Source organism: Centropristis striata, chromosome 16 (assembly GCF_030273125.1).
Source record: "Centropristis striata isolate RG_2023a ecotype Rhode Island chromosome 16, C.striata_1.0, whole genome shotgun sequence".
Lineage (NCBI taxonomy): Eukaryota > Metazoa > Chordata > Actinopteri > Perciformes > Serranidae > Centropristis > Centropristis striata.
In genome coordinates, this window is record NC_081532.1 from 27,884,289 (window position 1) to 27,898,261 (window position 13,973).

Below are 13,973 nucleotides of genomic sequence, written 5' to 3' on the forward strand. Positions count from 1 at the left end.
TTGTCCTGCACAGTTTAATACTGACCCTCCCTTCGCCTTATTAGACATACACTGGTTTTAGATTCAATACAAAAAAATTTACAAAAACTGAGCCCATCATAACAACACAGACACAGACAGACACACACACACACACACACACACACACACACACACACACCTCCAGCTGAAGAATGAAGCGTGTAATTCCTACAAACAAATGGCTCATTCAGAAAACATTAAAATGTCAATAGTAGTTAATCACATCTTCACGTGTTTAGATATGAAAGCCACATTTTACTGCCACTAAATGAACTTTGACACCCAACATACTCAGGTGACAATTAGCACTGCGGTGCACGGGACCTGAACTGATGCGTTTAGATACGCACAGCCACTTAAAAAGAACACAACTGGAATTTGGCAGAAAACATTGAGTGATTCTAACTGTTGTGTTTGTTATCCGGCTGCACTGAGAAGGTTTCCGTAAACTCCTGAGCATTCATTTACTTTTTAGGGAACTGTGCGCACCATCAACACTTTATTGTGGTAAATCTTAGACCTTACAGGTAACGGTGTATTAAAAAATAGGAAATCCTAAGGTGCGTCAAATCACTGAATCTTATATTTCAGACAGCTATTAAGAAATAAGCTCAAGAACGCTCTATTTTTATGCGTAAAAACGCACACGAAAAGTATTTGTCTAATCGCTGGTCTGAGCAGTTTTCTAGTGGAAGCCGATTCAATCATTTCGTTTGTTTTTCAGTGCCATAACGTGCCTTCACACCGGTCCGGGCTGGAGTGAATTAAGAATCAGACGCGCCTGTTATGGTCCCTGTCATCACAGCTCCACACCTCCAAACACGCACATGTCCACTCAGACATGCAAAAAAATGAACCATGGCTCATTGTATAGAACTGTTGTGTCTCTTATATCACACATGAACTCATGCACTGTCTGCCGCACATGTAGAAAGTTATACTTTTATTCTGAATAATCATTATTTTACAATACATTTCTGCTTTATCTCCGTCATAAACTACTTGATCAGATTGAACAGTGCAGGCAGAGGTATTGGCGCGTGCTCACGCCGTGTCCATGGTCAATTGACAACCATGCGAATCATTAATTTTCCTGATCAGAAACAGGTAAGGGCTTAATTTTCCAAATTGCCCACCGGAGCTGCTGAAGCGCCCTTTGGGTTCCGCCTCCAACATGCGTTGCCACTGGTAACGCGGCGGAAAAGAGGCGGGACTTAAACACAAAGAGCCAATAGCGGCGCGTAAAGGCGTTGAGTGGCGTGGCGTTTGCGACCAATCGGCGCCTTTGACCCGCCTGTGTCGCATGCCCAGCCTGCTGCCTATATAAAGCACTCTGACAGCTTGGTAATCCAGTCTGATCGCTGATCGTCTGGCAAAAACAGGACCTTAAAGAAGCAAGATATCGACACACACAAACCCCCTCTCGCCTCTCTCAACACTGACAAAATGAAAGCAATAAGCCCCGTGCGGTCCTTCCGGAAAACCAACGCGAATTTATCGGAGCACTCCTTGGGAATCTCTCGGAGCAAGACCCCGGTGGATGACCCGCTCAGCCTGCTCTACAACATGAACGACTGCTACTCCAAGCTGAAGGAGCTGGTGCCCAGCATCCCCCAGAACAAGAACGTCAGCAAGATGGAAATCCTGCAGCATGTCATCGACTACATCCTGGACCTGCAGATTGCGCTGGACTCCAGTGTCGCACTAACCAGCCTGCATCACCCTGCGCGGCCGGGGCAGGCTCCATCCAGGACCCCCCTGACCACCCTCAACACAGATATCAGCATCTTGTCATTACAGGTAATTACACCGTAGCTAAACTAATTGGGCAGCGATAGCCTGGTGTGTTGTGGGTTTTTTCCCCTGTATATTTGTGCGCATAGCCGGTGCGCCTTTGTAGCCTATGCGTAACTCGCACAAAATGGCTTGTTGGAAAAGAAAATGGCATGTTTTTTTTTCTTTTGTACAGCATGAGAGGAGGAAGAGATTCGACCTACATAACACTGTGTAACGCCAGACACCTCGATCGGATGCTGCGTAAAGAATTAACATTTGGTGTGTTTGTTTGTTTGTTTGTTTTCAGTCCCCGGAGTTGCCATCAGAGCTGATGACAGATGACAGCCGGACTCTGCATCGTTAAAGCGGTAAGTAGGCTGTCCTCATGTCTGCTGCTGCATTCTGTCCAGGGCTTTTAGGCTCCGCTACAGCCTGTCTCCCAGTCTGCTGGAGCAGAATGGAGCTAGAATTACCATTTACCAATCCATTTGTTCCCTGCTAATGTGGCTGACGTCTCACGTTGCTGTAAATGCTTCCAATATGTTTTTGCATGAGAATGCGCTGCATCAGTGGGGCGTCAGTTATGACAAGGCACGGACACTTGAATCCAAATTTGATCATAAACCTTAAATTTACAAAAAAATAAAAAAATAAAAATCACATTGTGGAGCTCATTTTTAATGTCAGTAAGGTCACTCCCGATTAATCGACTAATTCTGTCACTCGTGTGTATTTTTCTGCCACATATTTAGAGTTTTGTGGTATGAAATGGCAGATATTCGCTCCAGGCTGCTTGGGTTACTGTATATAAGTAGCAGTCGTCAGGGTTGTATTATACCCTCTTGTGTCTATAATGAAGAGCATCTGCAACAGGAAAATAATGGCTGTTTGGATTACTGCTACTACGATGTCTGCACATAATTGGTACAAGAAGTGGGTAGGCGCCAGCTGAGCGGCAATTACGCTGATTCTTCCCCAGATTGTAGGCTCAAGTTGTGCGAAAAGTGTGTGTGTGCGTCCCCCCTTCTCTCCTCGCTCTGTGTGTGTACATCTGGAGCGCAGGGTTTGCTTAGTATTGGGAGTGTTTGGTTAAATGTTAAAAACTGCGGCTTCCTCCCTGGCGCCAGTCTGTCCGGATCTCTGCCCTGTTTGCATTTTCTAAACACGCCTCTCTTTCTCAATCTTTTGCAGGTGTTTGGTCAAGACGCAAAAACACACACAGGACCTGGGGAGCAGGACTTTCCCCCCTCCAACCTCTGTCCTCCAGGCCTGGATTTTTTTTTCCTTTTTTCTTCTGACGCTGAAATCAAGAGACTTTTGCTTATTATGGGACAATCTTTATGTGATGTGTTTTCTGTTTGGACACTTCATTATTATTTAACTTAAGACTTTTTTTATTTGTGGGTCCTTTCTGGAAATGGAAGGCGCGCTATATTCCCGACAGTGGGAGGAAAAACGAGATTATTGTCACAAGGATTATTCCCCCTCACCCCCTGTCCCTCTCCTTGTTGAAGTCTTCGCTTTTTTTGCGGAGGTGGGAACGTGAATAGAAAAGACAACTTGGTTAGTTACTGTAAAAAGTTTAGTCTTGTCTTGTCAGAATTGTTGGCACATGAAGGACTGGACGTTGTTTAAAAAAAAAAAAAGAAGTTAAAATGAAAGAATGAAACCTTGTGAACTCTTATCGGGAGTTTATCTTGTATAGTTGCAGGAATTTGAAACTTCTGCAAAAGTGTAATGTTGTACTTAATTATGCTGAAACTTTTTATAAAAGTAATGTAAATTGTACCTTTTTTATACAAAAATAAATCAAAAACGCAAGTTGAACATGTTTCATTTTGGGTGGGGAAGAGAGTGAGAATTCAGTGTTCAAAAGACATCAAACCAATGCGTGAAATGAGTTTCCCAGCTGACTTTCTATACAAGAACATGACAGAGCTGTATGTACAGTGAACATCTGACGCACTCCAACAACAGATCCCACAACAAAGTGTCCTTATCAGACCTGCAGTATGTGACCTATAATAGCCTAAAACACAGCGTCAACACTTCCCCGAGGCGAACACGACCTGCAGGCACACAGTTGCATAAAAGCTTATTTAAGGCGCACTGACTGCACTTTTACTTTCTCACATGCTATGTAAAGTAAATAGGATTAAACGGGTTTAGCGTGACAGGCTGAGCCATTAAAGCTCCGGGTTGTAGGCTGTTTTAAAACAAAACTGGAAGAAAATTATGGAAATTTTAACTTAAGGTGAAACTGGGCCGGCGATGCGTTACTGATTCCAAAAGTAATATTCAAACTTCATTAAAGAGGTAATTTCTTATTCTCAAAACAGTTTGATTAGGCCCGTGGTGCATTCAAATACACCTCTAAAACCAAATAACGCTGGTGTCCAATGCGAGCCTTTATCAGCCAGATGAGATAAAGTTTTGAGAGCACCTGGTGACAGTTGACGCTGCTGTTTGTTGTCAGTGGGAAATGAACAGTGAACCAAACGATGATGGGATGTGCTGGCTGGGTAATTCAGCTTCTTACCGGCCTTATAAAAGCTAGTGCGCACTGTACTGTAAAGGTGGTATCAGGTTTGGATCACTGTGGTTCTAAAAAACGAATAGAACCATTTAGTGAAAACCCAACTGTCAATCATCTCCTTCTTAAAACACAGCATGGCTTCTCAAATATTTTCACACCACAGACCCGCCAACTAAGCTGATGATTGGACCCCGGGGACCACTTTATGGATGGAGTGTATAAACTGCAGAAAAAACGCACTCTTTAGAAGATACAAGATGAATACAATAGTAATTTATATAAATATATGAACTGATTGTTTTGCAGTTAAACATACCCCCCCAAAACTCCCCAGAGGACCCCTGCAGATCCACGCACCCCACTTTGAGCCACTGAAAAGTTGTTACCTTCACTTTAGTGTCTTCAGTAGTGACAGCAGCCTGCAGCACGTTTGTATGGAGAGTGCGCCATCTGTCGGAGAAAATAAATCCTGTCAGTGACGCCCTCCTCATGCACCCTCTCTGTGCTCCTCAACTGCACCAGGTGAAACATTGAATTTCTGCAGGAATTAGTTTTAACTTTTTTTTTTTGGTTTATTAACAAGCGAAATCAGAGTTCAAAGACTTCTCTCTACAAACAGCTGGTTTGAACAGAAAAGAGACATTGAGACTAACTGTAAGGGTCCACATAGAGAAAATGTTTATTGTTCCACAGAACACTGTTTCACAATGCACTTTGGAAAGACAACCGCCACTTTGGAGACCGGTGCATGCACTTCTTCTATCACAGAAACTACCAACAACATACTGACTACTGCACCACTGACTACACTGCCATCTATTTGAAATATTCTAACGACCACAAAACACTTCAAGTCCTCAGTAACACGACTACATTTCCTGAAAAACTCTTATTTTCCGTGATGTCCCACAACATGTAACATTTTATCACAATTACCATAACAGCAACACGTTCACACAAGAAATAAATCACAATTAAATGAGTTAAAGCATCCAAATTTGACCTGCGGGAAGCATTTTTGGTATCATTAACTTCCAACTGTAACTATGATCTTTAAATAAAAGTTGTTTTTACTCACCAACTAGTTAAATGTACAACTCTTGATTCACAGCAACACTTGCTACATTTCCGTCCTAACAGTAGAACACATATCTACTCTAATTCTTTGGAACACGTCAAAACACCGACAGTACAATATCATCGTCAACAACAACAACACAATCAACAGTCTATGTGGCCCTCGTCAGAACAACGAGCAGCTCCTCAGAGGACGCTCTCCCTCTCGTCTCCCAGGCTGATGGTGCGCAGGTTCTGGTTGTGGATGGCGGCGGTGGTGGTGTTGGCAGTGGTGCTGCTGCCGGGGGTGATGATGACAGCTGGCGAGATGTGGATGCTGGAGGAGGAGGTGGTGGACTCGCTGCCTGTGATGCTAGCCGGCTGCTGATGGCTGTTGTTGGTGTTAGTGTTGGTGTCGTCGGGGCTGTTTGCGTTGTTATTAAGGGTGCTGTTGCTGGCGGAGCAGTTGAGGTTGCTGACCCCGCTGGACGGCCACCCCTCGTCTGGGCTGCTGGCCATCAGGCTGGCTTCGGACGGCGCCTCGGAGCAGATGGACATGCGGGCCACGGCGGCGTCCTGCAGGCCGCTCAGGCTGCTGGGGAGGAGGCCTCTCTTCTTCACCAGGCCCTCCAGCTCCAGCTCGATCAGGCTGGGCTTCAGCGCTTCTCTCTCTCTGTCTCCTTCAGGCTCCTCGGGAGAGCGGTCTGAGGAGCGGTCTGAGGAGCTGCCACTGGAGCGCATCCCTGAGTCGGACGAGTCCTTCTTATCCAGGAGGATTTCGTTGAGGTAGCCAGGCTTGGTGAGCAGCCCAGTGGGCTGGGAGCCGCCAGCCTCTTTGTGGAGGAGAGGTGTGGTGTTGTCTGCTTCTTCTGGGCCTGAGTCTTCATCGCTGGGCAGCTTGTGGTACAGCGACCCCGCTCCCTTCTTCTTGGTGCCTGGTGTCCTAGATGATGTGCTGTGGTCCAGCTTCTCATCCTCTTCACTGATGGGGTCTAGAGGCTGGGCGTCGTTCCCTGAGGGGAAATCCGTGGCATCGCTAGGCTTGGAGCCTCTCTTGGTGAAGGACTTGCGGCCGTCTTGGTCAGCTCCTTCCTTTGCCTGAGGAGAGAGAAGAGGATTCAATGAGAAGACATGAATATATATACAGTATCTTGTGCTATTGGCCAGGAGGCCTCTGAAGAGGGGATTCCTGTCTCTCCGCTATGTGCCAAGAGAAACAAAGACTATAAGCCAATAATTAAGAAATGCAAGAAGCAGAGATCTCCCCTTTCCCAGCACAGAATAAGACTTTTGCCACTGCACAAGCCAGAAAAATACAGCATTTACAAACACAAGTTAAAGGAAGACATAACATACAGGCTGAGAAACTGTAACAGTCACCACACTGTAATGTGACAGTGGTAGCTGCTACAGTATTCATGCTCTCAGTGATGCAATGCCAAACTCAACAGTGTACTTGTGACTGTCCACCCACCCCTTTGTCCTCTGAGCTGGCAGCCTGGAGGAACTGTGCGGGGTGGGGCTGCACGGGCCTCTTTCCCCCGATGCCGGACGACTCCAGCTGAGCCATCTGAGTGATGTACTCCCTGTAGGCATCATGATACTCAGACTGCTGCTTGTCTGTCAGCTTGCAGATGTCGTTGGAGGATTCCTGAGAGTTGAGGCTGGACATGCTCGAGGTGCGGAGATTCGCCACCTGACGAGACAAGAAAAACGTTGGATCGGTGTGCAGACATCCATGTGAGTTTGTTGAGAAATGTAATCGTGTTAAAGTTATCTGAAGGGTGAGACTGTGTGGCAGGGATGATTTGATAACCTGATCTGGCACCGCATTTATATAAAAATATAAATGTGGCACTTAAATAAAGATGCTATCATTACATTAGCGCATTAAGAAAGAACATGAGAATTGGATAAAGGGAAAAAAGTCACTGGCATAGACAGCAGACTGAAAACACACCACAGCTTTCATTACCACTCAGTGTCGGATGATTTGAATTTAAAAAAGATCACAAAGTGAGATCATATAAAATAGCAGCGGAGCCAGCTGTCTACGTGTGAGTGTTTGCTCGTGTCTTAGAGATTTTGCAAATTGGGAATAGGGAAGGTGAAAATAACAAACAGGGGGCCCCTTGACACATTTTGGTACGCTGCAGTGTGTATGTGTGTATTTATAATTCTGCCATTTTCAAGCACCATAAGCTTCCCCTGTGCTCTTTTCTCACTCAGAACCACATTACTGTGAAACCAGTGAGGTCACCAACACACTGACTTGGTGAGGACATGTGGCCATGTGACAGTTTCAGACGTGTGACCTTGCGATTCCATTTGCGAGTGTGACACTTCTTATCTCTTCACGTGTTTATACTGACAAATATAATATACATACAAACAGTTTAGATCTGTCTGCTCTTGTGGTATGTTTTCCCTAAGCTCCTGACAGGAGGACTGACCGGCCAGAGCGAGCTGTTGTTGTATCTCTGAGGTTCCTCCAGGCCCGCTCCACTGAGCTCCTCGAAGCTGAGGTTGAGGCTGAAGGCCGCCGCTTCATGCTGGGCCCCCCCGGAGCGTCTGCTGGGCTCCCCGTGGTGCACGCTGCTGCCCTGCTCGCTAGCGGCTCGGGACTCCTCTTGTATCAGAGCCTGGCTTTCAGCGTGACGTTGCTCCATCACCTGGGGAAGACATTCAAACTGACTGTTTCAGGTGGACACGTGATTTGACTTTTGTTTAATTTTGACGTACAAAACAAGTATGTTAGACAGCGACAAAAAACAACATGTGCTTTTGAGATGAGCTGCTTAAGCGGAGCTATTCAGCTGTCCACTCCTCCCTGACAAAACCTCCCTTCATCCAGATATCAGTCAGCCATCTTGAACCAGATGTCTGTGCTGGCTGCTTCCTGGCAACACAACACTGGTTATTGCACGGAGCTGTAAGGCCACTGCACTCTCCAGCTGCTTCTACACGAGCTCTGCATTGGATCTCCGGTAAAACACGACCAATCCAGGGCTCTGGTTTGGTATTAGGAGCAGACAGACATCTGATGAAGCGGAGTCGGCTACATGTGTAAGTGATTTCAGCCCCGGCTCAGCCAACTGGACTCCTGGCTGACTGACTAGCGCCCTTCTCGTAATACGGATTACGAAATCTCCCTTCCAATGTCTGAGTACAGTGCAGGATGTCGTGTTACGAGATGCTGTTTTGCTTCTTTTTGGAATAAACAAGAGCTGACATATGTCAACAGGAGGGTCCTGGCAGGGCCGAGTGTCTCACTGAGGGGAACGTATGCTATTATAAATCTATCAGGCCTTTACTCAAGAGGAATGAAGGAGTAGTTCGTTATTGATGTTGGTGGACTGATGCTTTCTTTATCATTTGTGTCTACTGATGGGCCATTTTTTTGATATGAAACAACAAACAAAAATCGATCCTTTTTCTAAAATTACATAAAGGCCCATAGCAGCAACATTAAACAGGGTCTCTGCAGGTTTCAACAAGTCAAATTTAAGACTTTTCAAGACTTTTTAATTCCATAATGAATACAATTTAAGACCCATTTCACATCCATACTGGCAAAAAATTTTTCCTGCAGAAGGTGCAGTGTACTTCATATACAGGTGCATCTCAGTAAATTAGAATATCATAGAAAAGTTTATTTATGTCAGCAATTCAATTCAAAAAGTGGAAATAACACATTATATAGTTTATTTAATTTCTTCTAATTATAATGATTATGGCTTACATCTATGAAGACCTAAAATTCAGCGTCTCAAAAAAATATTTAATATTACAAAAGACCAATTGTAAAAAGTATGTTTAATATGGAAATGTTGGCCTCTGCAAAGTATGTCCATCTAAATGACTCAATACTTGGTTGGGGCTATTTTACTTGAACTCCTGGAAATGGACTTTTACATCATATTCTAATGTATTGAGATGCACCTGTATGTTTCCATCCATCGGCATCAACCATGCATTACATTTTTCGCTCTGGAGCCACAAATTGTTGAACTTGCACTTACCTTAATAAATCTTAATACATTTTTAAGACCTTTCAAAATCGTATTTAAGACATTTTATGAGATTTTAAGAAAATTTTAGACATTTTAAGGCCTTAAATTCAAATGATTGGATTTTAGACTTTTTAAGACCCCAAGGATACCCTGATAAAATCATACTGTGATGCAAGTTAAGACGGCCCACAAGAGAAATTCAGACTCACCATTCCCCTGAAGAGCTGCCAGTCACCAAAGTTCATCTCCATCTCTTTCTTCAGCTCGTCCAAGTTGCACTGAGACAGCACTCGACCGTTTATATTAGCCTGCAAAGGACAGCGAAAGACTGACTGGTTTGTCCCGTGATTGATTGCCTTTATTAACATGTATAAAGTTGCATCAGGCCAAAAAAAACCGAACACAATCAACAGGAAATGCACAAGTAAGAGTTTGTTTTCATCTGCAATTTGTTCAAATTTTGTTAGTATCTTTCGATTTCTGGGATTCATCAATATTTTCTTATTTTTGCTCTTTTGAGAGCATCCTGACCAAGATAAAAAAAAAAAAAAAGAAACATCTTGTTTTCACAGTCCATTTACAATTTAAGGAGCATGCATAAAAACATACATACACAATACATTTTTATTATATTTGAGATTTTTTAACAGAAGGTTCATTTCACTATAGCTCAAGTTTTTCTTCTTACAACCCCTTTTTTGGTGGCATTTCTCAAATTCTTGGGCATGTGCCGGAGTATTTGCACATGGCAACACCTGTCCTTACACAGTGCTGAGAAGGTGTTACCTGTGCTAATAAACAGTTATGATCAAGTGAGAGTCATCATTCAGCACATCTGGATAAGCACAGATTTTGATGATTAAAGAGACATCTGGAGTTAAATTATCCCATTTTTTCTCTTATAAAATACAAAAAATTTAAGTAATCGTGCTGGATCCAGTTTTGAATGTGATTGACAGGCGCACCTTCTTGATGGTGGAGGTGTACGGAGACAGCATGCTGGGGTCGATTCCCTCTATCTGTCTGAGACGCTCACACACTGCCTCTGTGTTCATGGAGCTCAGCAGCACCGCAGGAGGCACCTAAACACAAACACACACATCAAATCAGAACACAAACATCGTATTCAGAGTGGGTTTTCGTGAGTTCAGGTCACCGGGGCAAACTCTGTTAGACCAACTCATCACTCCTAACACATTGATTAGGACAAAACGAGCAACAATTCCCGGCAAGGAGACGTGCATGCCTGTTACTGTGAGGCACACAGAGGTGCAAAACCACAATCCCACACAATAATTCTCTCTATCAGTCATACAGTGTAAGTGTTAAAGTAAACAAAGCTGCCAACCTATCCAAATACACCGTTACCTGCTCTTATTCTTTTTTCTTTGTGTATATATAAGCCATAAAGTGTGTGTGCAACACTTAGGGGATGGAGTCTGTAAGTCTGTGAGTTGCTGTTGAGCCGAGCCGCTCTGAAGTGGCGGCCGCCAAGCAGCTACGAGGCTTGATGTGACTAATGCCGGTGGCCTGTTGATAATGTCTTCGGCTGCACAGACAGCCAACATGCCACCCTGCTGGCACAAAAACTAAACAAACCTCCTCTATCCGCCCCTCTCCCTCTAGTTCTGCTTGTCTTGAACCCTCACTCTTGTTCCTTCCTTCCCTCTCTTCCTCCCTTCCTTCCTTCCTCTCACATTCCTTCCCTCTCAGCCTCCTGCACTGACCTCCTACTCTCCTTTCTGCCTTCCCTATCTCTCCCTCCTACTCCCTCCTTCGTCATCTCTGCTCTCTCTCAGCTATTAACACCATTAAGACATGGCTTCAGACTAAGCCCCCCGGCTTTGTTTCTGGTTTCGAGGGAGAGAAGAGCAAAGCTTAGGCTGACTGTGAGTGGTTGTTGGATAAAAAAAAACAAGCAGCTCACAAAATACAGTACACAATAGTAGGTGCCAACTTTCTGTAGTGGTGGGCAAGAGGATGAAGACTGGCACTCGGGGAGTTTAGCTACTGTTCATGTCCACACAGTCGATTTACTCGAGATTAAAACTATGTTAGTGAATCTACTGAACCACTACAGGACGTGGAGTTGTGCTTTGTGTTTACTGCCAAGTGATGAGTCTATAATATCTCTTTCTACAGCATGCTCGTGAGTGCTGGGTGTTAGAAAATGAGCTGGAGATACATGGAGGATGGAGTAAAAGGGTTGGATGCGGAGATGAGAGTAGCCGTGAAACCGAAAGGTGTACCTGCTTTAATTTGTAAGGCGGCGACTTTAAATGCTTGATAAGGAGACAAAAAAAGAAGCAGACGGACAAATAGTCAGACAAAAATACACACAGACATTTACATCAGGCTGAAGCCGGGACTGGACCTGTGAAAAAGAGGGGGGAGGAGGGGGTGCAGAGGCATAAAAGACAGACAGACAAGCAGAAAGACACTAGCACACAAGTTGAACTCATCATCAGGAGGACGGGAGAGACACTGACACCAGACATTTATCTGTCTCGCAGCAGGAGAGGAGACGGATCCTTTACAGCAGCCGCACGTCAGACTGGAAAAGAAGAGGCTATTGGAAGTAGAATTATAACACGAGGCTTTTGCAGTCATAATCTTTGCGGACGGAAAGGATTGCAGACGAGACAGAGACAGAGCGAAAAGACCCAGAAAGAAAATGAGACATCTCTAACACTGCACAGAAAAAGCAGAAGTTTCAATTCAGGGAAAGGCCTTGAATGCGACTCCTCGCTTTAGACTGCGAGCGTGTGTTCTAAGAACGTGAGCGCAAATGTCTGCGGGTGTGTCTGCGTGTGTTTGTGTGAACCCTCCCAGTGTGTGTGTGTGATAAGACTGTAATTACAGCTGGGCTGAGCTCAGGGCTGGGCAGAAGGATGGGGAAGAGGAAACAGAGCTCTGTGAGGGAGGAAGCGTCTTGGTAAGGAGATAAGCTCTACCAGCGCTGGGCTCATTGTCAGCGTGTGTGTGTGTGTGTGTGTGTGTATGTGTGTGTATGTGTGTGTACGTGTGTGTTGCCAGCCCCAACAGTTGCTCTGATGATAATCCCGGCAGCCCAAGGAATCCATACTCACACTTATATCAGCTAAGCAATTACACTGGGCTAGGCCCCGCTTACATATCCAAAGACTCGCACAAATGAGCGAGTGTGCACACACGTCCACATTCACAGATTTGCAGAAATACAGGCGCATGTGAAGACGACACAAAGAGATCAAGTGTGAAACCGAAAAGGGGATAAGATGGGCATAGAAAAGCCAGATTGGGATGAAACTAAGGAAATGTACACTTAGGAGGAAGAAGGAAACAAAAGCATAAGAGAAGATATGAGGAACAAAAAAAGGGTGAAAAAATTGAAGACAGCGATGAAGGTTTAAAGAAAAGGAGGAGGATTGAAGCAAAATGTAAAGACATGAAAATACAGATGGAGAACGGAAGGAACATTACACAGTAATCTATATTTAAATCTTTCAAACAGCTCCTTTAAATGCTTGCTGGCAGCGCCCTGATAAGTGGCTTTGTGGAGCTGAAATCTCCCGAGTAGTGTTATCGTCAATTTGTTCTAATAGTGGCTGCTCTCTCTTAAAATGTGTGAATATCTGAAGAGAGATTCAGTTCTTGTCCGTGCAACTCCATGCATTTCTGAACAAATCCATTTGTGAGAGAATGGGAACGGCTACCGTGCCAAGAAAACAGAGCGAACTTCATTCAGCTTGTTATATTTGCATATGCTGAAGTGGAAAAAATACACCTCTCTGGATGGTTAGCGGGCGGTCACAGTCGCACCGGATGCAGTATTTAATGCAAGTATTCTGCAGCGAGCAGCAAGTGTGACTCTATATTTGTTTTCTCTGCTCTTGTAAACCACAGCAACAGAACAAGTAGTCTGTCAAACAGAGGCGTGCATTTAAAGCATGCAGCACAAGAAATGAGGTTTGTCAAAAGGCAGATAATGGAGGACTGGTTGCATATTTGCATATCCGTCGTGCTCCACAACTGTAACTACATGTTACCATGGCAGGGTCAGAGGGACAGGAGGGGAGGCCTTCTCTGGCATCCTCTGCAATAACATCCTGACATGGGCACAGAATGGAGACAAGGAGTGTATAGAGAAAGAAAGGCGAGTGAAGGTTGTGTTCATCACCACTCAGTTCATTGAATAACTTTTCACCGCTTTATTCCCGAGACTCACAAACTGAGAAATATAACCAGCGCCAGGAGCTGGACAGGCAGGGGAAATTAAAATGGGGATATTAAAATCATTAGGCGGTATTATATGTAAAAGAGAAGTGGGAGAAAGAGGTAAATGTTTCGTTATCAGTGGAAGAATGGGAGGAGATTAATTAGCGACAGAGAAAAACAACAAGCTCATTATCCTGAAGAGAACACAGATGAAAAAAATATATATATTTATATCTTTTTTTATAACACGGGTACAGAAGAAATGTGCAGGTGCAAGGTGTTGGAGATTAGGTCGAGCAAACAAAACAGATCACTTCCAAGCTGGGGTTGCCTCTCTATTTGCCTTTACTGGTTGAAGCTAAAGAAATGTATGG

General features: G+C 44.4%; 2 protein-coding genes across 4 annotated transcripts in view; one reads left to right on the forward strand and one right to left on the reverse strand.

The window, feature by feature from the left end:
* The first annotated feature begins 1,357 nt into the window (after nucleotides 1-1,357).
* On the forward strand, nucleotides 1,358-3,618 carry id2a (inhibitor of DNA binding 2a). The gene is made up of 3 exons (XM_059353292.1): nucleotides 1,358-1,821; nucleotides 2,105-2,165; nucleotides 2,989-3,618. Exons 1-2 carry the CDS (start codon nucleotides 1,468-1,470, stop codon nucleotides 2,159-2,161), a joined length of 411 nt encoding a protein of 136 aa, XP_059209275.1. The 5' UTR covers nucleotides 1,358-1,467; the 3' UTR covers nucleotides 2,162-2,165; nucleotides 2,989-3,618.
* Nucleotides 3,619-5,372: 1,754 nt separating this feature from the next.
* kidins220a (kinase D-interacting substrate 220a) overlaps nucleotides 5,373-13,973 on the reverse strand; it is a 55,898-nt gene continuing 47,297 nt past the window's right edge. For 2 of the 3 annotated variants that reach the window (XM_059353229.1, XM_059353230.1), the window contains exons 27-31: nucleotides 10,368-10,484; nucleotides 9,612-9,710; nucleotides 7,843-8,061; nucleotides 6,864-7,085; nucleotides 5,373-6,487 (exon numbers count right to left, since the gene is read on the reverse strand). In XM_059353229.1, the coding sequence (XP_059209212.1) occupies nucleotides 5,597-6,487; nucleotides 6,864-7,085; nucleotides 7,843-8,061; nucleotides 9,612-9,710; nucleotides 10,368-10,484 (1,548 nt within the window). In that variant the 3' untranslated portion in view covers nucleotides 5,373-5,596. Of the gene's footprint in view, nucleotides 6,488-6,863; nucleotides 7,086-7,842; nucleotides 8,062-9,611; nucleotides 9,711-10,367; nucleotides 10,485-11,651; nucleotides 11,685-13,430; nucleotides 13,491-13,973 lie in introns of all 3 variants that reach the window. The other variant, XM_059353231.1, reaches the window with a different exon arrangement.

Bases quoted from the DNA above. Each gene is read 5' to 3' on its own strand.
- id2a (XM_059353292.1), top strand. From the start codon at position 1,468: ATGAAAGCAATAAGCCCCGTGCGGTCCTTCCGGAAAACCAACGCGAAT. The intron at 1,822-2,104 runs GTAATTACACCG...GTTTGTTTTCAG, and splicing joins TCAGCATCTTGTCATTACAG to TCCCCGGAGTTGCCATCAGA.